The 26414-nt window shown below is 40.4% G+C and overlaps 1 protein-coding gene across 3 annotated transcripts in view; it reads right to left on the bottom strand.

Moving 5' to 3' along the window:
- Positions 1-26414, bottom strand: part of PDE5A (phosphodiesterase 5A) — a 202082-nt gene that overhangs the window by 29074 nt on the left and 146594 nt on the right. For 2 of the 3 annotated variants that reach the window (XM_040330209.1, XM_040330218.1), the window contains exons 10-14: positions 25845-26020; positions 19293-19352; positions 14673-14819; positions 10617-10742; positions 7821-7915 (exon numbers count right to left, since the gene is read on the bottom strand). In XM_040330209.1, coding sequence (XP_040186143.1) covers positions 7821-7915; positions 10617-10742; positions 14673-14819; positions 19293-19352; positions 25845-26020 — 604 coding nt within the window. The remainder of the gene's footprint in view (positions 1-7820; positions 7916-10616; positions 10743-14672; positions 14820-19292; positions 19353-25844; positions 26021-26414) is intronic. The other variant, XM_040330226.1, reaches the window with a different exon arrangement.

The following is a 26414-nucleotide window of genomic DNA, read 5'->3' on the forward strand; positions in this document are numbered from 1 at the left end:
TTTTCTTTTTTCCCACCGGGAAAACCAGCGGACTTTTGTCCGGCGGTTTTTGGCAGTTTTCCTATGGCAAAAACTGCGTTGGAGCATACACACGGCCGGAATTCCCGGCCAAAGCTCCATCGCATTTTTCATGACGGGAAAACCGGCTGTGTGTTGGGGAAAAACTGAACCAAGTGGTTTCTCAGCTTTCCCCCCTGGATTTCTGACTGGAACTTTTCCCGTTGGAAATCCCACATGTGTGTACGGGGCATCAATCTACTAACCTGCCCACCTTCCAATATGCATCTTTATAGTAATGGAGAGTTCATCTGTTAGATACAAAGCAATAATAATGATAATACTTTGGCCTGGTGAAAAATGTAATGTAAAGGCAGGGGAGGTTCTCTAACTTGCAATCAATAATTTTTATCCTATCACTTTACAAATGCAGTTTAGATACAAATCAACATTTCCATCTACTGCTCCTTCTTTTCATTTACAGTATAGTATGTATGATTCAACAGTCATTTTCAGCATCATAGACTGGAGTTTCAGCCCTGGTTCACACTGGTGCAATTTGACATGTCAAATCGCATGTCAAATCGGTGGCAATTGCCGGCAATGGCACCGTCCTAATCATCGATTTCAAAAAGTAGTTTCTGTTCTACTTTTTGCGATTTCAGCTTACGACTTCCATTGACATCTGTGCAGAAACCCGCACAGATGTCTGTGAAATCGCCGCTGAAATCGGGATCGACGCGCGGGAGTGAACTTGTGTGACTTCAGCTGAACTCGCATGGCTTCATTCCCACAGCTCAGTGTGAACCTAGGCTCACTGAGATATTTCTGAGTACATTTCAACACAATATGACTTTTGGATGCAGAAACACAACTAGAACTACCCAAGTGCTGGCTGAAAAAAGCCACACAGGTCAGAGCCTAGGGAGGCAAAACTGTAGGGATTGGCAGACTGCCCAGCACCGTTATCATTGCACATTCCTTATTATTTTCAACTGCAGTCTACTATAATGCTTTCTGCTATATGGTATTGGAGTTTTATCCAGCTTTACTTGCACTATTGACTGTCAATATAAAGAATATAAAGGATAGAGAAGCTAAGAATGGGTCATGTAATTTCTTATCAATAACTTGTAAAAGATAAGTTTTTTTTTGTTCCTTACTGATTTTAACTACTTCCATTTCGGAAGAATTTTGACATTTCGTTCATACATGTAAAAATCATGATTTTTGCTAGAAAACTACTCGGAACCCCCACACATTTTATATATATATATATATATATATATATATATATATATATATATATCTATGTATGTATATATATATATAGATTATTTTTATTTATTTATTTTACACAGAAGCCCAGAAAAAGAAAATGTTTGTTGTTGCAATTTATGTCACACGATATTTGCGTATCAAACGCAAATTTTGTAAAAAAAAAAAATGTACTCAAAATAATTTTAGTCCACACAAACACAATATTTTTTTAATCCATTAAAGACGAGGTTAAGCAAATAGACACCACCACACATGTCATGCTTTAAAACTGCTAATGCCTGTGAAACAGCACCAAACTACCATATCTAAAAATCTCCATAGATGATGCTTTACAAGACTACACAGGTTACCAATTTGAAGTTACACGGGAGGTTTGGTGCTGGAATTATTGCTCTTACTCTGCTGTTCATGGTCATACCTTACATGTGTGGTGCGATCGTGGTTTGCAAATGTGTGTGGGTGGGACCTACATGCGCATTTGCATTTGCACGTGAGCACAGGGCTATTTAAAACATTTTGTTTATTTTATTATTTGATTTATTAATTATTATTTTATTTATTTTTTTACACTGTACTTTTGGACTGAACTTTATTGCTATCACAAGGGATGAACAACATCTCTTGTGATAACCTGGACACTGACAGGTCCGCTTTATAATGAGATCTGGGGTCTGTTACCATCACAGAAGAGAGAAGGGTATCAATTTTATCTCAATCATTGCTGCAGCCACAACGATGATCCATATATGGCGGATGTGAAGTGGTTAAGGGACACTATCATAAAAATATTCTATTTTGATAACTGTATACGCTTTAATATTTGTAAAGATAGTATTCAGTCTATGAATCCCATGTATCAAGAACAATTACCTTTTAAAAAAAAATTGTATAACCTTTATTCATCCTTTGTTACATCTTGTGCTGCTAATCTCCTTCTGTTTCTTTGCGGTGATTTCATTCCTTTATATGTATGCATGCATTCCAGCATTTGCATCATGGCAATTCTCTGACAACAATGGTGCATTCTCCTCCAATGTGTTCTCAAATAGCCACTTGTAGTCTCCACCAGAACCCCATGTGACTGGGTTACAGACCCTCTGCATTTGGGGCAGTGTGTAAGTCCTGGCATGCAAATAAACAATGGGATTTGCTTATATACATACCTGTACAGTCACAGCTTCTGACAGCCTGTCATTGATTTTTACAGGCTGGCTATATGCAGTTGTGACAGAAATATGCCAAATGTATGCTGTACAGCCCTCTTGCAGCCTTGGGCAAGAGGCTTTTATGTGGTTTTAGTGACCTGGTATACATATACTTTAGGACTTAACGATAAACTCCAGGAATTATATTACTTTAAACACTTGACTGTTCAGGTGCCACCACTATGTGGCCGATGGTGAATTTGTAATTTGTTGTTGTAGACAATGCATACAGGAAGTGGCATCCTTTCATAGTGGGTGCTCTAGCGACTTCCCCTTTGTGTACTAATCAAAGAGACACTTGCTCCGCCACTCAGGAGAAGCCCTGTATTTTTTTAAATGAATACAAGTCTTCCTCTGAATGGTCGAGGTGGAGGGGCAGACAGAGGAAGCTATGTATTCATTAAAAAAAATTCAAGGCTTTTCCTGAGTGGCAGAGGTGCCGCAGCAAGCATCTCTCTCTATTTAGTATACAGAGGAGAAGTTGCTGATGCCCCTACAGGAAGAGGATGGTGCTTCCTGTACGTAGCATAGGCTAGAACAGCAAATTACAGATTCACCATCGGCCACAGGTTGATGATATCTGCATAATTAATTTAAGCCAAGCTGCCCCAAATTAAGTGTTTAACATAATAACATTCCTGAAGTTCTTCTTAAAAAAAATTTTTTTGCTGTTTAAACGCAAGCATAAAAAACGATGATTAGTTGCCATAGGCTGATGCACATGACAAACTAGTAGAACATTTTGCACACACATGAAGTTTAGTCAACTAACATATCAATTATTAACCTAAAAGGCAGACCTTCATTTAACAACAGAATCTGCATTTTGTTCTTTATCCATGCCGCTTTAGTTATTTATGAGGGACATAAAAATGTCTCTAGTACTCATGCCCTAATGGTAACAAAATTTTCCAGCCACATGTTACTTAAGTTCCTGGGTTTTAAATTAAGACCGGAAACTATTGTGGTTTTTCATCAATATGCCAAAAATTCCACCCAGCTCTGTTCCTCTTCACAAATGGCACAGTATCTCCTCCTTTTCCTTTTCCATACAGCCATAATGACCATGGAGGAGCTTGTGTTACACACCGAATGACTACCACACATGTGATCTCCTCTTCCACTGACAGATGTCTGGAACCATACAGTAAATAGAAATAGAAGCCACAAAAGCCTGTAACTTTTTATTTGACTCTGAGACAGTTTTATGGTTTGTAATTATTTTGCAGTGGTTGTCATATATTTGGTTGTGTAATACTTGCAGGGATTTTTATGTGGAATTTTATTCTTGGTCCAATTACTGAGAATACAAGTCACATCTAACCACAACAAGTATGTGGGCCTCCTCCAGCCACTTAAATCTTGCTCTAATTCGTGAATTCATCCATGAACCATTCTACATGTTCAATAACAGATGAATGGTGCCTTTAGAGTAGAATAATTCTTCTTTTTTTTTGCATAATTATTTGTATTTGGTAAAGAATAGGCCTCCTAACATAACATATCAATCCTAGCTATATATTTTTAGCTGACTGCCAACAATGTGTACAAATTCACAACACTGGCAGCTGGTCTGATCTATTTGAAACTAGCAACCATCAGCGTTTTTTTGAAAAAAACATTTTTGTATCAATTTTTGAAATATAAAATAAATAACTTGGAAGCAAAAATATAAAATACAAAAATACAACCGACTGACAGCAAAACCGGTCTCACAGGACCAAACTGCTATAAACAATACCCACTCCCCCACCAATCCCTCTCTGCGGAATATCATTCCCACTCAGCTTAAAGTATTGTGCACCAGTGGAAAATACAATGGTTATATAATCAATATACCATGGCAGAACTCTCCTATCCCCCAACAATTATATCCCCTAACTAGAGCTGCACGATTTTGGAAAAAATGAGAATCACGATTTTTTTTGCTTAGAATTAAGATCACGATTCTCTCACGATTCTCAAAAACGTAATTAATATATTGCCAGAGAGAATTAATTAATATATTGCCAGAGAGAGAGAATTATTTAATATATTGCCAGAGAGAATTAATTTAATATATTGCCAGAGAGAGAGAGAGAGAGAGAGAGAGAGAGAGAGAGAGAGAGAGAGAGAGAGAGAGAGAGAGAGAGAATTAATGAATATATTGCCAGAGAGAATTAATTAATATTTGCCAGAGAGAGAGAGAATTAATGAATATATTGCCAGAGAGAATTAATTAATATTTGCCAGAGAGAGAGAGAATTAATGAATATATTGCCAGAGAGAGAGAGAGAATGTATTGCTTATTCTAAAAAAAAAGAAGAAGAAGAAAAACTGTAAATCTTAGCAGCTTACATTTAAGTTACCTGTATTAAACTTGCCTGTGACATGTACAGGCTTGTATGAGGTGTGCTGTCCCCTGGACCTCTGTGGGAAGAAGAAACGCAATACTGCCCATCAACAGCATCACGTTCTTTGCTGAAGTCAGTTCCGGTATTTCAGAGTCTTTGCTGATGTCAGTTCTGGTATATCCGAGCCATTTGCGTTTCACGCTGGCTCCCTTGTGGCCGATGGCTTCCCCACCACTCCGACACAGGCAGCCTCACTCCACAATATCGATGGTAGCATCCCGCTTAATGTGCACGCTTAATGTAAGCTTATTGGAACCCTATTTGAAACCTAGGAGAATCGTCAGATCCAGGAATGAGATTGTGGGGGGGTGGGGTGGAGAATCGTGATATTGATTCTCCGCGATTAATCGTGCAGCTCTACCCCCAACCGTATGAAAGCAACATGCAATGATCACAAACAGTGTATTTTCCAGTTAGAGGAATATACATGGGTCCTTGCCAAGGCTTGCATCACTGCTCAACCCCATCTTGCATTCAAGTAACAAAATACGAAAGCAAGACTAGCCATTTGTCTCAGATACAGGTGTTCAACTACCTCAGACCTTTCCAAATATTTTCGGGTTAGACCCTGATTCAAACATGTAGCTTTATAGACCGTCAGCACAGTATCCACCAGTCTTTTTCCAAAACTGTAATGTAGGAGCCACAGGTTTTTTCCAAAGTAATATGATTGCTTTACAAGCATAATATAGCAGTATGGGCCACCGTGGCAGCAAGCCCTTGTACCAGTTCCAACATACATACTGGGATGGTCAACAGAATTGGAAGAGTAGTGACCTCCATTACCTTTCAGTGTTGTTAAATCAAAAGACAATGCCAAAAGATATGGGAGAAATTGACTTGGGAAAAAGTGCATCGTCAGCATTCTGCTGTAAGGGACTTGAAAATACCCACTAATTTGACAGCCGTTTAATAGATGTATGATGGAGAAATCTGTACTGGATCAAACGATCTCTTGCAAACACTAAATGTTGAAATGGATAGTCCCACATATCGTCCTAACCATTCCCTTGTAAATCAGGTACATAAACCAACCATTTCTCTCTACAATGCTCAACTGAAAGTGGTCTGATTGGAAACATTTCTTTGTGTACTCCAGACAGTGGCTTTACCAATGCATCAACAAACAATAGCCTTTCTAATAGTGGGGGCTGAGTATCCGAAATGAGGAAGCCTGACTGCGACACAAAGGGGTGATGTAATTCGGGGATAGTTATTAAACAAGGAGATTGTGGGTTTAGCCACCAAGTCAAATAGGCTGAAACCCTAGCCCCTGTCCAAGATAAACGTTTGTGGGCCTGCCCCCATGCCCTCATAGTAGTTTTTATTGCGCCAGTGGTAAGTTGTGGTGCCTGAGGCCCCTGTAAATCAGGAATTTAAAACCTTTGTAAGATTCCACTAGTGCAGCCTCTAATATTGTAACAGCATCACTGCCATCTCCAACCAACCACCTACAAGCAAAGACAAATTGACTTGCCCAATAATATTAATGTAAATCAGGAAGTGCCAAGCCCCCCTGACCCATAGGTTCCTGCAAGGCCCTGATTCCTATCTGAGAGTGAGATGACAGTTCTTCATTTTTAGAAGATTAACCTTGCAAAGTATAGTCAACAGCAAGATTTTACAGGCCTCAATTGTTTGTCTCAACATATTAAGAAGGGGCAGAATATTTAGGGCCATGTAGTCCAGACCCTAGATGTGATTTGTATCCTCAAATAGGTCAGTCTGGATACCCATTGCAAAAGGAGATCAGGGTCTGCCCTTTTTATAGTCCCAGTATCCAAGATGGAGGGCTTAGTCCATTTGACTTTCAGAACAGAGTAGCGGGCAAAATCATCTAGAGTCCAAAGTACTGCACATAGCGAGGGACCCAGATCAAGTACGTCATCGGCATATAGGGATAGGGTCAAACATTTCTTGATATCACACACCTCTAATGCCTCCATCTTGTTTGAGGAACACATTTCAATCGCCAAAGGCTACATCATCAGGGCAAATAAAGAAAGTTGATAAAGGGCAGCCTTTTTGAATTTAGAAATATGGGGAGAGTGTATGACCGATTTTTAAAGCTGCGCTTGGCTGGTTATAAAGTATGTCAATACAGCATAGAAACCCAAAACATGTGATAAGGTACCCTCCTTATAAATCTTCAGTTAACAGTTGAGTTGAAGGCTTGATTCCACATGTATTTTCAAATGTATGCAAGGGTTTTTAACCTGAGTAGTTGAAACATTTATATAGCGTAAATTCCAAGGTATTATTCCCCATTGAGGAGCCCACAGAAGTCAGTGGCTGTAAAAAGCAATACGCATGTACATACCGGTGGTTGCATAAGCAAATAAATGTACAACTCTGGATGCATATTTAAGTGTTCAGAGTTTTACACAGTACACATATGCTTGTTTGAAGCACATACTGTACTTGCATGTGCACATGTATAGCCGTGTACATCCACTGACTTGTACGCATGGCTGTGCGCAGTACCCGGGGGCTGAAATTTAGGCTTTATTATATATGACAATAAAGTTTTTATTTTGCTGGCTAGCTTGAAAGTGAGCTGGGGATCCCCTTTACAAATTCACAGACACACAGGTCATTTAGGCCAAATGTTAGGGCTCATTCGCACGTGTGATTTAAGGTGGGTAAAACTTTAGCTGAAAATGCATCGGCCAGGGTTGTACACATGCTGCGTCAGGAATTATACCCCTGTCATGTTCGATGGGCACTACTGCCAGCTGAACACAGCTCATTCAAGTAAGTAGGACCATGCTGTAACTACCTCGCAACTACTTGCAATGCTGTGTGGTGGTGCTGCATTTACAGCAGATAAAACAGGTGAAGAGGAGGTGACATATCTGTCAAATGCAGGAGCGGTAGTTCTTGCTGCTAGTGTGAATGAGCTTTAGAATGGTATATCTGTACTCTTCATTACGTATACTCTTACCTCTGTATAAAGGAGTTGTTGACCCCTCTGTGATCCAAATCATGGCTCAATGTGGCAATCATCAAAGATAAAATCTCCAGATCAGTTAGTTTACTCTAAAGGAAATAATAAGTATTATTAAAAGTTAACAAATATGTTTTAAATCAGTGTTAAAAAGAAAAAGGGGAAATCAAAATATGACACATATATTCCTTCCTGAAAGATCAATGAAATGTAACATTTTCCTTCTAAATCTAGCATGTACAAAATAACTGAAGCACTTCACAATCTCAGATTTGGAAAGTATTCTAATAGTGAAGATGGCATTTTTTTTTACAGGTTTCGGTAGCCGAACAGATTCTGCACTAGTTGATGTTCTTCAGGTAAGGTGGAATGTGACACATCAAACATCAGACGGATTTCTCGAGAACATGCTTTGTTCGTCTTTCCTCTCATTAAGAGGTAGTGAGGTCAACATCTCATTGAAGAAAGGACGAAAAATATTTTTTTTCCTACTAAAAAGCTGAATTTCAGGTAAGCAGCTAAATAAACAAATGAAATACATAGGTTTATTTCATGTGCGAAAGGATATGTTTTCCTGTCCATTTATTCCTAAAATGTACACAACACAGCCAGCCTGAAGACTTAGGGGCAGATCCACAAAGAAATTACGCCGGCATATCTATTGATACGCCGGCGTAATTTCAAAATTCCCGCGTCGTATCTTTGTTTTGAATCCTCAAAACAAGATACAACGGCATCTCGGCTAGATCCGACAGGCGTACATCTTCGTACGCCGTCGGATCTAAGATGCAATTTTTCGGCGGCCGCTAGGTGGCGTTCCCGTCGAAATCTGCGTCGAGTATGCAAATGAGCTATTTACGGCGATCCACGAACGTACGTCGGCCCGTCGCTTTTTTTCCGTCGTTTGCGTTCGGCTTTTTCTGGCGTATAGTTAAAGCTGCTATACTGAGGCATACTCAATGTTAAGTATGGCCGTCCTTCCCACGTACAATTTTGAATTTTTTACGTCGTTTGCGTAAGTCGTTCGCGAATAGGAATTTGCGTAGAATGACGTCACCGTCGTAAGCATTGGCGGGTTCCGGTTTAATTTCGAGCATGCGCACTGGGATACACCCAGGGACGGCGCATGCGCAGTTCCAAGTAAACTTTGTTTACGTCGGGTCACGACCTATTAACATAAAACATGCCCCCATTAGATCTATTTGAATTCCGCGCCCTTACGCCGCGAGAGATACGCTACGCCGCCGTAACTTATGGCGCGGATTCGTTGTGGATTTAATTTAAAAAAGATAAGTTACGGCGGCGTAGCGTATCTTAGATACGCTGCGCCCGGCGCAGATCTTTGTGGATCTGCCCCTTAACCTTTTTCTATTGGAGATAACTAATACAACAAGGCTGTGCCTGCCCCTGACCTGTGACTTGACATAGAGAGAGAGGCAGCAGACTGATTAGCTCATCTTTCTGTCACTCAATTCTCTCTTCCTGTTAGCATGCTTCTTTTTAGAACATGCCTGGCTGTCTCCTTGTGCTGCTTCTCCCTCTCCCAGTCAGAGTTCTGCCATACAGGGGATTAAACAGGCTGATACCAGGTCAGATTCAGGTACTTATACTAGTTTTTATTAAAAATAGACACAATGATTTGATGATCATTTTTTTGTGCTTGCACTTTAGCTTTAAAAAGTGAGTCTCTTTAAAACTGATATTATAGCTTTAATAGGATCCATTATATGTTGGGCCCTACTCTCTCTGCTGGATTTTTTATGTCATATTATGCAAAGTGTTCCAGGGGATTCTGAAACATGTATTTCTGTGCAGGAATACCCAAAGGGGTTGATTTACTAAAACTGGAGAGTGTAAAATCTTTCAGCTTTTTTTTTTTTGTCAAAGCTTAATTCAACGAGTTCATGGGAACCCATGATTAAGTCGCGTGCCTGTGACGTAACGCGTAGGGAGGAGCCTATGACCGAATCCGAGTCCATCGGATTCGAATTGAGGAGACTGCAAACTGAGCGGCGTTTCATGCTTTTAACAAGCGGGGATTCGTGAGTGCAACTGCCTATGTATCGAATCACATTATCCATTTGTTTTTGATGTGCTGCGCAATGAGGTCTTTTTCCACATATATCTACCTTTGAGTGCCTGCTCACCGGACTGTCAGCAGTGAAGTGCTGGGATTTGCAGTTCCTAGTGAAGGAAGGCATTGTGTGATTTTCCTAATTGAGACACATTGGCTTGATCACTGTGCACATTTTCTGAGGACTTGGTATATGGTTATTGTGAATGGGATATCACATTTATTCACAGTTTATGGAGTTTTCTCCCTGATTTACTTTGTACGTTTTCACTTTGTAAGTTAATTTCAGCGCATCTATATTTTTCACTGTTTATTATTTCTGATTTGGTATCACTCAGATAGCGGCTGTATTATTTGGTTGTTTATAAGGTGTTCATATAATTATTGATTTAATAGCGCTGTAGTAAAATTTTCACACGTCTCTGCAAGAATGCCACCAGTTTCTCTCGTAGTTCCTGTAGTATCTTCTTTCTGCTCTGACAGGTTTCTTCAGTACTACATTCGGTGAATATTATGTGCGGTCCTTAGATGATTTCCGGGGTCACACCTCACGTACACTATATTAGGAAATTTGACCACCACTGCAGAACTGTGATCAGCCATGTTCTGTATTATTACCTGTCCCTGCTCTAAAGCAATACGTTGGTGTAAAAGGTAACAGATTTTTGTGGCCATTAAAGGCATCTTCTATACCACTTGATGCAATGTCAGTTCAGTACCTGAATCCTGCCAGTCTTCAGTGCAGCGAACATACATTGTGCTGTATTGAAGGCATGTCTCCAGTTGTGATAGGCTACATTCTTCCTATAGTTTTTCTTTACACTTAAAATCCATTTGCAGAGAGTCTGTAATGATAATGGTAGTGCACAACAGTCAATGAATATTAAAACGCTGCACACTAATAAAATTATAAAAATAAGAATATAACAAGTAATCAGATTCCCTCTTTTATAATTACATAATAAATTTAGAAAATGAAAACTGATATCTGACTGGCTGCCATCGACATCACTCTAGAGTTCTTTTGCCTGCTTTTGGTACATAACTCAAGATTAAGTATGTAACGTGATGTATTATTACTAAACAAGATGGAGGCAAACCAACCTGCTGTGGGTGCAATTTGTCCTGAGCTAAGCACATTACCTAAAAAAACTGGCTAAAAAATAATGCACCCTCTTTCAGAGTATTTTCTGCAGTCCTAACTCTGTACATTTATGATGCCCCGTACACACCATCACTTTATGTGATGAAAAAAAACGACATTTTCTGTGAAGTAAAAAACAAAGTTTTTGAAACTTCAATTTTCAAAGACGAAGTTGCCTACACACCATTGTTTTTTTCACAATGTTCTAGCAAAGCGAGCTTACGTTCACCACTCTTTTCCATTGAAGCTCGCTTCATAACTAGCTTCTGGGCATGCGCGGGTTTAAAAACGTTGTTTTAAACGTTGCTACACACGGTCAATTTCTGTGAAACAAAAAACGACGTTTTGAAAAACGACACATAAAATTGAAGCATGCTTCAAATTTTTTTTGTCGTTTTTCACAAGACATAAAACGACGTTTTCCCCCACACACGGTCATTTAAATTGACGTTTTTAAAAATGTAATTATTAGAAGCACATTCATTCTAATGGATAGATAGGGGGCAGGTGAGACTGGAGGGAGCTCACCCCTCATTAAAGGCACAGGGGCACACTGGACACCCAGCACAGTGGCAGCAAAGGTGTCCAGGCTCACCTGCCCTCTATCCATTAGAATGCATGTGATTCTACTATGGGGGCTCTTATAAATTTACAGGGTTAGGACTGCAGATAATACTGGGATGCCGTGGAGTGGCTCTGCAGCTTAAGCAGGCCATACACAGTCAAATTTCGAACAAATTTTATTTTCAAAATCAGAAAGTTCGTTTTTTTTTGTGATCCGATGATGCCACCATTGATTTTCGAAATTCGGCTGACCAAACCTTCATGTTGCCCGGGAATTTTCGTTTCTCTCCGGGAATATTCTTTTCTCTCCGGGAATATTCTTTTCTTGCACATGCGCATTTTTTTCTATTACATTTCTCGCACAATTCTCCCATCATTGATCAGAAAAATCGTTTTTCAAAAAATGTCCAACATGTCGGATTACTCAAATTTGTTTGCTGCACGAAAATCGGCTGTTGCTGCAGCCCACTAACGGTGCGAAATTCGTATGAAAATTCTTTGATACGATTTTCGAAAGAAAATTCTTTCGAAATTCGAACCGTGTATGGCCGCCTTTACACATGTATTTGCAAATGTATGCCAACTAAACCCCTGTTTTTAACACAAATTGTTGGACAGGAGAATTTTGTTGGCTGAGCTGGGATTTTTTGGGGGTTTTGTTTGATGTACAGTCACATCAGTCCCTGCCCTCAAGGAATTTTTTTGATGTAGTTTTGTCCCTGAAGTACCGTGCCATACACTTTCAGGGTCAGTCACCACACAAGATATCAAATATTTAATAAAGCTCTTTATTGGCCTGCCGCTTAACCCAGGCAGAGGGAATTCCAGGGTTTTTTGGATTTTGAAGTGCATGGAGCTGGAGCTTGGAAACGAGGAAGGGCAGAAAAGTGGTCTAGATATCAATGAACCTTCCACTTAAGTAATATTTTCACGCTTTATTTTACAACAAATAAGTTCATTTTGTTGAAATCATCCTTTAACCTCTTGCCGACTGACGCATGATCATATACGTCGACAGAATGGCACGGCTGGGCAAATGGGCGTATATATATACGTCCCCTTTAATTTGTCGCCGCGTGGTTGCGCGCGAGCCGCTGGCCACGCGCTCGTGACCCTGTCGCGAGCTCCGTGACCTTGCCCACAGGACCCACGGACTCGATGTCTACCGGTGTCCCGCGATCGGGTCACAGAGCTGAAGAACGGGGAAATGTCAATGTAAACACAACATCTCCCCGTTCTTCCTAGTGACATGTCACTGATCGTCTGTTCCCTGTCATTGGGAACCACGATCAGTGATGAGTCACGGCAAGCCACGCCCCCTAACAGTAGGAAGCACTCCCTGGGTCACACTTAACCCATTCAGCGCCCCCTACAGGTTAACCCCTTCACTGCCAGTGTAATTTTTACAGTAATCAGTGCATTTTTATAGCACTGATCGCTGTAAAAATGACAATGGTCCTAAAATGGTGTCAAATGTGTCCGCCATAATGTCGCAGTCACGATAAAAATCGATGATCGCCGCCATTACTAGTAAAACAAAAATATTAATAAAAATGCCAAGAAACTATCCCCTATTTTGTAGACGCTATAACTTTTGCGCAAACCAATCAATAAATGCTTATTGTGATTTTTTACCAAAAATATGTAGAAGAATACGTATCGGCCTAAACTGAGGAAATTTTTTTTATATATATTTTTGGGGGATATTTATTATAGCAAAAAGTAAAAAATATTGAATTTTTCTTTCAAAATTGTCGCTCTATTTTTGTTTATAGCGCAAAAAATAAAAACAGCAGAGGTGATCAAATACCACCAAAAGAAAGCTCTATTTGTGGGGAAAAAAGGGCGTCAATTTTGTTTGAGAGCCACGTCGCACCACCACACAATTGTCAGTTAAAGCGACGCAGTGCCGAATCACAAAAATTGGCCTGGTCTTTGGCCAGCCAAATGGTCCGGGGCTTAAGTGGTTAACATAGTTATGGTTTATATTACCCCTGCCAAAAGGAAATGCTCTACAGTACCTTGTGTATCAACATACATTAATTCAAATGCTCAATACATACAATCATTGCTTCAAATGATTTTTACCAAAAATATGTAGAAGAATACGTATCGGCCTAAACTGAGGAAATTTTTTTTATATATATTTTTGGGGGATATTTATTATAGCAAAAAGTAAAAAATATTGAATTTTTCTTTCAAAATTGTCGCTCTATTTTTGTTTATAGCGCAAAAAATAAAAACAGCAGAGGTGATCAAATACCACCAAAAGAAAGCTCTATTTGTGGGGAAAAAAGGGCGTCAATTTTGTTTGAGAGCCACGTCGCACCACCACACAATTGTCAGTTAAAGCGACGCAGTGCCGAATCACAAAAATTGGCCTGGTCTTTGGCCAGCCAAATGGTCCGGGGCTTAAGTGGTTAACATAGTTATGGTTTATATTACCCCTGCCAAAAGGAAATGCTCTACAGTACCTTGTGTATCAACATACATTAATTCAAATGCTCAATACATACAATCATTGCTTCAAGTTGAATTAACATTTATGTGGACCAGCCTGTCTGTAGACTGTGGCTCTCTCTACATTCCGTGTTGATTCATACTGGTTCTCTGAATAGGCCCCCTTGCCCAGGAGAGTATGGTGTTGAGGATTTCTGCACGAGTGCTGGCTGCCTTTCTGTATTCATAGCCCGTATATATATCTACAGTCGATCTTATGAGGATGGCTGTATGTGCCTGGCTGAAACAGACACTAAATGCAGTCCAAAAGAAACACCAGCACCAACACTATACCGTCACCAGGCATTAATCCAATATTATTGGGAACCACTTTACTCTGTTTATAGTTCACAAATTGTAATGAAATTATAGCATAATAAAAATCGCACAAACAAAGATATTATTTCACATGAACGCACATGGTGTTCCATAGTTGGCTCTGGAAGTGTTTCCTCAGTTAAGTCATTGCTAAACTATAGAGTCCAGAATAAACAGAACGCTGCAATTAAAAATCATTTAACTAGTCCAAAATTAGTCCAGTTCAGTATGCTTTTCACAGAGTTCCTACCTCGTATTTCATTTGGAAAGTCTGCACAAGGTTGAGGTCTGTGAACATTCGACTTGTGGCTAATGTGGTTTCTATGTCAGAGAGCTCAAAGTCACTGAAGTAGAAGTCCGTTAATTTAAGTGATTGTGCAGATGGCACGACAGCTCCCTTTGAAAGACAAGAAACGTCAATTAGCTGGAGGGTACATCACGAAAATCATAGGTGATCTCTATACAGCAGGGAATAGGAAAATAATCCAGAGCGTCTGCTACTGACTTCTGAATCCACTGCAAACAACTGTAAAATTACTGCTCTTATTGAGCTGAATTTTGGAAAACCCTGCACATATAAAACTGAGATGAAGACATGCAGAATTTGTACACTCTCACATTTATCATGTGTTTGATTCAACCATCAGTTGGGTTAAAGTGATTATTCCTGATCATTTTAAATGAACCTCTTCTCTAAGCTGGTGAATGTAAGCAAGAAGTCCTCTTGACATTTTTTGCATCTTACTTAATATTTTACATAGCGGTCTTCACACCAATTCCTTTAAAGTCCCGTTAAATTACAATGAATTCTATCATTTGCATAAAATCGCAGAAGATATGCTCATTCCTTGTTATACCTTCCTCTTCACAGTGACACGTTTAGATGTACAAAATAAGGAAGCCTAGACAGAACTAACATATGGATTAACCAGGAGTTTAGCAAATTGCTACTGAACCCAGTAGCAATCCCTCTAGATGGGAAAGGGAAATGCATCCCTGTACCAGTAGGAACTCCTGTATCTGCAGTGCTCAATGTAATGATGACTCTCTGTCCATGCTTCCTATATTCATTATAAATAATAAAATATAAAGAAAGGAGGCAAGGGTTTGTCTACTTTTGAGCACTAAAACTGCCTCTCTTTCCTCGCTCGGAAATTCAAATTGTACCTTGTTTCTCTGAGGCTACTAACGGATTATGTTACAAATAATGAAGCACAATAATCATGGAATAGCAGTAATGTTACAAAGTTCTCCTCTAGATTACACAGTATTGGGATTATCTACTGCAGTAAAATCTTATTATAGCCTAGCCTGTGCTGATTTTTGGAATTCCCAATCAGATATAGGGTAAATTTGTATTCTCTACCCATCTGTTTAATTCCCTGAATGGATATTTGAAGTGAACACATGCTTGGGGAAAATTCCTGTTGTAGTAAATGCAAACATCCCAACCTGCAAAAACAATTTTCATGGAGGTGGCAAACTCATTTCTGGGAGGTGGCGCTCTGCGTCATCCACCCGTCCCCTGTGGCAATTTAAAAAAAAAATCCACAGTGCTTCTGGGGAAGGGGGTGGGGGGTATGTGGCAGTGGACAGTGTCAGTAGGGTAGTGGACAGTGTCAGCAAGGCAGTGGATGGTGTCAGTAGTTTTTTATTTGTACGTATTGGTTTTTTTTTACAATTTAATAAAAACATTTTTTCACAATGCTTTTTTTGGGAGGGGGGGGGGCTTTGTGTCAGTAGTTTTTTATTTTATATTTTACAATTAATTTTTTTTAGAATTTTTTACAATTACTAAATAGACCCCTGACATCTCCCCTTTGAGAGAGAGAAGGGGACTAAGGACAGATTACCCAGTCCTTTTCTCGGCATTGAAGATGAATGGACAGGAGACAGAAGCTCCTGTCCATTCATAAACTGAAGCAGAGTAAACACATGTTACTCTGCTCAGTTTACACAGGACACAGGAGCAAGTGCTGGAAAAGGAAGGTGCCAAATTTACTGGTCCCTTCCTCCACTCTCCATCCTGACAGCAGCCGGCAGGAGAGGAGGAAAGCCAGCTGTGGGGGGAAAGGGGGGCAGAGGACAGGGGGCCAGAGGAGAACACGAGGGGAGGAGGACACAGGGAAGGACACAGAGGGGGGCCGTAAAAGGACACGGAGGGGGGCCAGAGAAGGACAGGGGGCCAGAGGAGCACACAGGGAACAACCGGGAATGATCGGTGCGGTGGGAAGGACAGCTGTAAACACCCATCTCCCTGTATAGCTTTTTCGACGACAGCCGTGGGAGGGAAAGGAGGAGAACCAGCTGTCGGCTAAAAAGCTATACAGGGAGATCGGTATTTACAGTTGCCCTTCCCACTGCACCGATCATTCTCCACTGTGAACCAGGGAACCATCTAGGATCGGCCTTGCAGCCGGGATATCGGGAGGTACTTGCGGGTGTCCGGGAGCCACAGCAGAAATATGGGAGACTCCTGCAACTCGCAGGAGACTTGGGATGTCTGTAAATAAACCCCACATGTCTTTTCTAGCTAGGACTAGGAATAACCTACTTATTCCTGTAAAATCCGACTCACAACGAGTCTGGAACTTCTTTTTTTGCTCAATAAATTTGTATTATTTTCATCACGTTTACATAAGCACAGTTACAGCTTAGTATGTAGAATGGGGTCACATTCCATACTGCTATGTATAGGGGTCAAAGGATATTCTGCCAGAAATGAAAGTCTGAAGAGCCAGCTGTATCATAAAGAGAGAGTGGTAATGGACCCTAGGTTCGGTGCTAGAAAGAGTTACAGCTATCTATCCTGACACTGCTTTTAAAGGGGCATTAGACTAATAATTACTGAATAAGTGCTGTGGTTGCTATAGAGTTAAATACCAAAAGCATCTAACTGCATGTAAAATCCCATATGGTGTCCTCCATGTGGTTCATGGAGTCCCATTGCTAATTAAGTGCTCGTTTTTGCCCCAGGACATTACCAGCTGTCTTTCTGCTATAGCTAAAAAATGTTTTGCCTTATAAATGCTACACTCAAAAACAGTTAATGAATGTATATGTTACAATTAATATGCTTTTGTGGAAATTAAGATATTTGCCATTTTTGTATTCTGGACTGTGTACCTGGATACACAGTTAGAGGGAACTCTGTAGACTTTTTATTAAAGATGCAGGTTTCAGGACTGTCATTCTGATTATGATTTCAGATACCAGAATGTTTCTGACCTGGAGTAGATATGCATGACAGGAGTTCAGAATTTTTACACTTTGACCGCATGCCTGTTTAAGGGCAGAGATTTAATAGGTAGTGAAACCAGAATCAGAATGACTGACCCATTCCTGCATCTTTAAATACAAGTCAGCAGATCCTATATTTCTATTTTCACAGCTTCATTTTAATTGGTTTGTATAGTGTCATTTGTACATCATTTAATATGGTCAAGTTTAAAACATATATGTTATATATAGTATGTTTTAGTCAGGTAAATAAAAAAGATTGCATATGTACTTTTTTATCCTGGCCCTAGGTGGAGCTGTAGGGTTATTTTCACATTTTCCTCTTTCTCCTTTGCTGCTCTATTGTAAAAAGCTTGTTTAGTAGAAGTGAATGAGTCAGAGGAATTAATCCTTTATTAGATGACTCTGGGCTTTTTATTAGACTGAATCTTACCATTGCATCTGTACACTTACAATAACAAATGAACTATAATATGAACTATACATTTTCTCTTGTACACAGACAACTTAAGTCAAATGAAGGTTTCTTTAATAAACCAATGCAATGATAATGTGCAAACTGATCCAGCCCCAGTGACCAGTCATCAATTTGGAGCGGAACATTAAAATATGATTGCTGATTGGAGCAGAACATTAAAAGATTGTTGGTTGTGAACAAGCACGCTATCGCTTGTTAAACGTGTCTACCATTGATGTATCTGTCTGACCCTTTTGACAATAAAGATGACATCAAGATAATTTGGAGTTCCAGTATGCGACCAATTTCTTGTTTTATTCGTTTTCCACAGTGGTGAGCTGAGGTCTGCACCTGTCAATCCCCCATCAAACCATTGCCTCCAACCCCCTCAAGCACATGTACTGCTTCCAATCACAGCACACTGTCATTATTATTACCATTCACCTGCAGCGGCGGTCAGGCATCAGTGCACCCTGAGGGCTGACCGACAGGGTTTGAACCCGCCCACTTAGGACTGCCTTGCCGAAGACTGCCAGGAGACATGAACCACCCCACTCCTTAGATGTACGGCAGGAGGGAGGTGGAGAGGGACGGTCCCGGGCGACTGTACTGTTCATATTGAAATGCCTGCGCTGCGAGCCTGTGCAGGGCGGGGACATGTGAAAGGAGGGGGGTGGAGAAGGGCGATCCCAGCTGGCTGTACTGTTCACATTAAAATGCCTATATTTTGAGCATTTGAGGGCCAGGGGGCACTGGCTATACATTTCCGGGACATCACAGTTGAGGCGGGATGCCTCTTTAAAAGGTTATAGAGTTAGCAGAAAGTAGCTGGGGATTCAGACTTTACTGCCCGCCCTGTCCATACTCACCTTCAGCATATTTCCACTCACCAAATGCAGGCGAGTTGAAATTTTGAGGGCTGGTCTAATGGCATTCCATCCAAATTGTACTTGGAGTGCTGTAGGAGCATATATTGCGAGGTCTTTGGGACTTTTTGGGAATGGACTAATGTGAATAGATTTCTGTACGTTGCTGTCATATATCAGCACTGCACAGCAAATCGAAATAACCAACATTTCACATATTAATAACAACTCTCAGAAGCATAATATTAAAACATTTTGAAATGTATACCAATACACTATTTTGAAAGAGAAATAAAAGGTTTTTTACCGCTGTTACCTGCAGCTCCATGGTTTCCTCTTCAGCAGCAGATGCATGATATGAAAGAATCTGCCATACAAAAAAGTTTGTGTTTTTAAACCAGCACAGCAGAAAACAAGTTAGCCGTTGGGCTAATTTACTAAGGAGAAGAGGAGAAAAGGAACATTTCATTTACTAAGTGAACAGTCTTTACTTATTTAGTAATTCAGCTCTGTGTTCCTTATTGAACTTGGGATACTACTGCATTGGAGTTAAAAAGACATTCCTTGGGCTGGCCATACACTGTCCCAAATTTGCTTAATGGGTGGCCCTGACCCTTCTAGCAGACTGAAAAATTGTTTGCTGAACAGTGGCTGCATCCAATCAGAGGCAGAGCCAGCTGTCAAAATACAATAGCTGCAGTGGGGGAGTGGTCCATCCTTGCTGTATAGTGTGGCTAGAGGAATCTGTTATATTTTTTGGTTTAGCCCGCAGGCTGAACGAAAAAAATCTGTATATGTTTGACCAACTTTAGATTGAGAAAACAAAAATGGAGTAAAAATAAAAACATGAGAACATACTGGACATTACATATAGTTTACAGGTATACAGAGAGGCAAACTGTTAAATAATCCAAGCTACCTTGGTCCTATGCCAGGCAGGAGTCTTCAGATAAGAACTGCTGCTCTCTGTATGACATTATGCACATAAAGGACAGTGAGACAAATATCACTTACTCTTTGATCCATCCTCACCTGTTTTCTGTCATTTTTTGAAAGTTACAATTGGGCTTTAAGCACAGGTTCACACTAAATGCGGCTTAGAAATCAGCTGAACTTGCACGATTTCTAACCAGGAATGCAGTCCGACTTCAGGGGCGATTTGACAGACATCTGTGTGGGTTCATGCACAGATGTCTATTCAAATCACCCCCAAAGTCTCAAAAAGTAGTACAGGAACTACTTTTTGGAATCGGACGATGCTATTGCGTAAATAGCCGCCAATTTGACATGCAATTTGACATGTCAAATCAGCCCAATGCGAACGTGGGCTAAAGCTTAAGTCCAGCCCAGCCTTACTCTGATTTCACTACACATTGTGAGCTTCTTATGTTGTGCATTAGAGGCAACAGCAAGCTATTTCTGAGCTGGAGGACATTCAGCGCCACCTAGCCGACTGTCCCCCCCCAATTTTATTAGATTTGCATTTTTCAATCATGGAGGCTCTGCTTCACATGTGGGCGTTACCTAGGATGGCCTGCATGCAAATGCTGTCTGCCTAGGAATGCATATTCCTTCAGACTAACACCCACCCATCAATACATTTTGTGATGATGTCATTGGGTCTAGCTTAAGATGTGAAATTAAAACAGAAAGGCTTTATTAAAAAACATGACCAGCATGTTGATGACCAAAGAAAGAAAATATTACACCAATTAAACTACAACTTTATAATGATTGAAAATTACTTGAAATTACATGATAAAACAAAAAATATGAAATTAACTATTGACACCACTCAACCTTAGTAGTCAACGTAGCGCTTAACCACCCGACACCTAATGTTTTATGTTTAAAATTTCTGTCACGCCAGAATACCAACTTTAATGGTCTGCCTATGTCCTTTTGTTTGTCATTACCACTCCACTTTGGTGAGCTTTCCAGTTTTAAAATGAACTACCATAAATCAGAGGTCTTGGATGTCTCCCTATCCTGTGCTTATGTCGAACAGCTGCACAGAGAATTCCCCTTTCAGTGGGCCAAATCCCACAACACATATCTATGCACTGAAACTATCCCCAAGATGGGGTTTTCAAGGCTTACTTTTCTCCTCTCCTAAGTTCCATCAAGATTGACCTCCAGAAATGGAACTCCTGACCCATACCTGGTTCAGCCTGAGTTCCATCTTGAAGATGATGGTCATTCCCAGGGTACTACATATACTTGTTCCATATGCTCCCGACCCTCATATCTCCAAGGTACCTAAAAGCTCTCCAGGGTGAATTAATCAGATTTATCTGTGCACATTCAAGTGCCCATATCTCACATGCCTACCTCTCCATGCCCAAGCAATCTGGAGGCATTGCATTCCCAGATCTGATAAAATACCACCAAGAGACCAATTTGGCATGAATTATCACCCAGTGTAGAGACTACGAACACAAATTGTGGATTTTTTTCTTTGTGCATATAGTGGCAGTTTGTTCTTTGCTATTGTTTATTTTTTTATTTTTTTATTTAGGGTAATGTTTAAAAATGAAAAATACATTGTGGATCACCCTAGAGCAATCCACCTATGCCATACCACTGTGCTGCCTTCCTTGGTTACACCAAAAGCATCTTGTAGTTTTAAGTGTCACACTCTTGTAGGCCCTACCCTCTGGGTACTTTCACAGGCTAATTCTTCTGGCAAGTTTTTTCCTCTGGCCTCATGCCTTACTCCTGCTCTAGGGAACCCAGAGTTCCCACCAGGACTTTCCGACCATCACTTCAAACAACACCTGTCCCAGAGGATCTTTCGCTTACGAGATTTTTTTTTTTACCGACACTGGCCTTAAACACACTCACGCCATTCAGCAGTGTTTGATCCCCCCTTGACCCATGGAGACTCCAACAGCTTCACCATTTCCTTTAAAGGCTCAACCCTAGTGTTACTGCCCTGGTCTTTTGAACATACATGCATGGACTCCTCTTAGTCTGCCCATGCAGTTCCCACTGCATATAAGTTCCTAACTGTTTCCAGATAAAGACTTCGTCCCTCCCTTTGCTTTGAAGTGGGAATGGGACTTACATACCACCTTTTCACCTACTCAAAAGGCAGATATCCTATACTTTACACATTATTCCTGCATTGCCAACCAGGAATTAGGGTATAAAATCTTAGTCCGATGTACAAAGTCTTCTCGCACGCCTAATACCTGTTGGAGATGCTTGGAAGCAGAAGGAACTTTCTATCACATCTTTTGGACATACCCAAACTAACGCATTAACGATGAGACATAAATTGAATAGCATTGACATGCACCAAACTCCAACCTTTTTGGACCACTGTCAGGTAGACCATCAAACAATTGACAAATGTTGACCTAGGTACTGATCCAGCCAGATACCTACTTTATTTCTCTCCTTTGTCCAGGAAACACTACAAAAAAAACCTTCTCATCCACTTGGTCAATGCTGCCAGGGCTTGTATTCCAGTCCTTTGGTTAGGGAGAGTACCCCTTCTCTAACTTTGTGGTTATCCATGATTTCCAAAATCCACTGAATGGAAGGCCTCACATCAGCACTTAAAGCGGAGTTCCACCCATATAAAAGTCAGCAGCTAAAAATGTGTAGCTGCTGACTTTTATTAATCGGACACTCACCTGTCCCAGGTTCCAGTCATGCAGGCGTACAGAACCTCGCTCGTCTCCCCCTTCTTTCTGCAGCGCTGGACTTGTCACTGTGGGCGCCCAGCTGTGTCTACACAGCTGGGCACGCACTGCGCATGCACGACACGCACACCATGACTGGCCGGGCAATCATCTGGGACCCGTGACGTGTCCTAGATGATTGCAGAGAGGGAGGGGGAAGAGGTGAACTTCCTTCCGACACCACAGTGCTTCAGGAGGAAGTGGGAGCTGGATCCCTCTAAAAAGAGGGTATCTGCTCCCCCCCAAATAAATGACATGCACAAAAAAGCCACACATCATGCCACAATCTAAAAAAATTCAAGAACAGATTAGAAACGTAATGTACATGTATCAGTCTAGGAAGGGTTTTAAAGCCATTTCTAAGGCTTTGGAATTCCAGTTCCAGCCATTATCCACAACTGGAGATAACTTGGAACAGTGGTGAACCTTCCCAGGAGTGGCCAGCCTACACAAATGATTCCAAGAACATGAAGAAGACTCATCCAGGAAGTCATAAAAGAACCCAGAACAACATCTATAGAACTGCATGCCTCATTTGCCTTAACCTCCCTGGCGGTAAACCCGAGCGTGACTCGGGTTGGTTTTCCATGTTAGGATCGGTAACCCCGAGTCACACTCGGGCTGGACGTGCAGAGTGTGCAGCGGCGCGGCTTACCTTTCGCTGGATCCACAGGCAAGTTACTTACCTTATCCCTGGATCCAGCGATGCCACCCCGCTGTGTGAGCAAGCGGGACCTCCTCGCTCGATTCACAGTCTCCCCGTGTGCCGCCGATCTCCGTTCCCTGTGACGTTACGACGCACGGGAGCGGAGAACGGCACCAAATTCAAAAAAGTAAACAAACACTTTACATACAGTATACTGTAATCTTATAGATTACAGTACTGTATGTAAAAAATACACACCCCCCTTGTCCCTAGTGGTCTGCCCAGTGCCCTACATGTACTTTTATAAAAATAAAAAATGTAATTTCTGCCTAAAAACTGTAGATTGTCCAAAAGTGTCCCTTTATGTCAAAAATGGTTTTAGATCAGCTAGAAAACAGCGATAATACATTATAATCACTTGCAGAAATGTGCGATAGCGATTTGTGGGGAAATTCGTCATAAAAAAAAAAAAAAATAATGACAGTGACAATTCTGCAACTGAGCACATTTCAGTGATTTTGAGTTGATTACATTATTGAATAATTTTTATTATAATTATATTATTATTTGTTAGAATTATTTATAATTATTTATTATATTATAATTTATAATTTTGTTTTAAAAAAAAAATCATACCCGGGATGCCTACAAGACTCTTGCTTGGTCAGATTTAAGTGAGTTATTTCTAAAAATTACAGGCCTACAGTATAAAACACCAAATTTCCTTGCAAAATAATTGTACCGCTTTTGGTACGTAATTCCAGACAGAATCATACCGCCAGGGAGGTTAAGGAAAGATCACTGTTAATGATTCAACAATAAGAAAGAGACTGGCATCCATGGGAGAGTTCCAAGGCCAAAGCCACTGCTGACTAAAAACAACACAAAGGGGGTTATTTACTAAAGGCAAATCCACTTTGCACTACATGATTACCCTCATGCAACTTATCACTGATTTCCAATAAATGTAAACTGCTTACACCTGCCTGCTTCATTCAAAGTCCAAACCCTTAGGGCTCTTTCACACGGAGCGGACCGTTTCTGGGTCCGCTCCGTGTGTCCGCCAAAGCTCAGCGGGAATCCCCGCTGAGCTGTTGGCGGATAGGGCGGTCCCCGCACACAGTGCAGGGTCCGCCCTGTCTCTGCTCCGCTGTCCCCTATGGGGGACCGGATGCAGACGGACACAGCATTTCATAACAAGAACATCATACCAACAGTCAGACATGGTGGTGGTAGCGTTATGATCTGGGGCTGCTTTGATGCTTCTGGACCTGGGCAACTTAACATAATTGATGTAATCATGAATTCTGAGCACTACCAAAAAATCCTAAAGGAGAATGTCCGGCCATCAGTTTGTGACATCAGCTCAAGCGCACTTGGGTTATGCAGCAGGACAATAGCCCGAAAAACACAACAGCAAGTCCACCATTAAATTGTTCAAACAAAGCAAAATGTAGGTTTTAGAGTGGCCTAGTGAAAGCCCAGACTTAAATCTAATTAGGAAGCTGTATTACACAGGCTGTTCATACTGGAAAACCCTCCAATGTGGCTGAATTAAAGCAATTCTGCAAAGAAGAGTGGGCCAAAATTGCTCCACAGCAATGTAAAAGACTCATTGCCAGTTATCGCAAACTCTCAATTGCATTTGTTGCCGCCAAGGGTGGCACAACCAGTTATTAGGTTTAGGGGGCAATTACTTTTTCACATAAAGCCAGGCAGGTTTGGACAGTTTTTTTTTGCCTTAATAAATGTAACCATCATTTAAAAACTGAATTTTGTATTTACTTGGTTTATCTTTGTGTAATAATAAAATTTGTTTGATGATCTGAGTCATTTAAGTGTGACAAATATGCAAAAAATAATAATAAAAGAAAGGTGGCAAACATTTTCACAGCACTGTATATTGCACTAAGTAAAAAAATAAGAAGTTGAGGAAGATTGCATGTATTTTTGACATTGAAAAAAAAATAAGTCAATAATATTAAAAATGTAATTAGCACTGCTGGATACTTACAATTTCTGTGGATTCTAAAAAAAAAAAGCAGTTACGCGATTTGCTATGCTATGTTACTCAATTACATTTTAATTTACTGTAGCCAACTCAGAAAAAAATATTTTTTAATTAATGGCTCTGGGAAACTGCCTTTTTTCTTTCTGAATAAGTTAAAGTAAAAAAGTGTGTAACAAGCTTTATAAATGTGATAACACAAATGGATTACAATTCCTTGTATGGATTACGATCTATTCTTTAACACTTCTTTGCAGTGTGACCTGGGTCAAGACATGCATTATTAACAAGTTTAATATCAGGCAGTGCAGAATGCAGAATGCAGCTTCAGGCGAACACAGATGGGTGTCTGGAATACAAAACTTAAGCCAACTTTTTACAGAGCAGTGCCAGAAGATTGAAAATCCTTAAGGAGGGTATCTAAAAGCTTGTGTTTGACAATAATTATTTAATGCTTCAGCAAGATGTCAGCATTGCATCAGTCTGCCAAGAACAATCCTTTCATTGTGGACTCACCTCTAATGTCACCATCTGTTTGGCCATTGCTCGGTCCACAACTTCATACATCTGGGTGTTCTGGATCCCCAAGCCACAGAAAATTGCAAAGGCTTCCAAAAATTGCTCATCATTTCTGTTGAAGGTCTTGATTTTGCCAGAACTTTCTTCTACCTTGTTTACAAGTTGGCAAACTCCTGTAATGAATGTACCACCAGAGACATTGCTACATTCGAAAACGTTATAACTAAAGGCAAATGTGACCATGTTTGTCATTAGAACTGAAAAGTGTCAAGTATTTCTTATTAGTTAATTAAACTGCTGTATACACATGCCGTATAATCTGCTCCAAAATTATTAATAATAAATAACACACTGGATGTTTTCGGCTAATGATCAATTGATATTGGATAGAGGACAGTACAAATTGGTTTATAGACTAAGTGATCCAGAGTTATTATAGTAAAAACATATTTATATATTACATCTGTATCCAACACTTTTTTTTTTGCTCCCTTTGAGTCTTTTAAATATAAAATGAAAAGCATTTTGTTTTAATTGTTTATTAAGTGGAAAAAACAATACCTGTCG

This window comes from Rana temporaria, chromosome 1 (assembly GCF_905171775.1).
Source record: "Rana temporaria chromosome 1, aRanTem1.1, whole genome shotgun sequence".
NCBI lineage: Eukaryota > Metazoa > Chordata > Amphibia > Anura > Ranidae > Rana > Rana temporaria.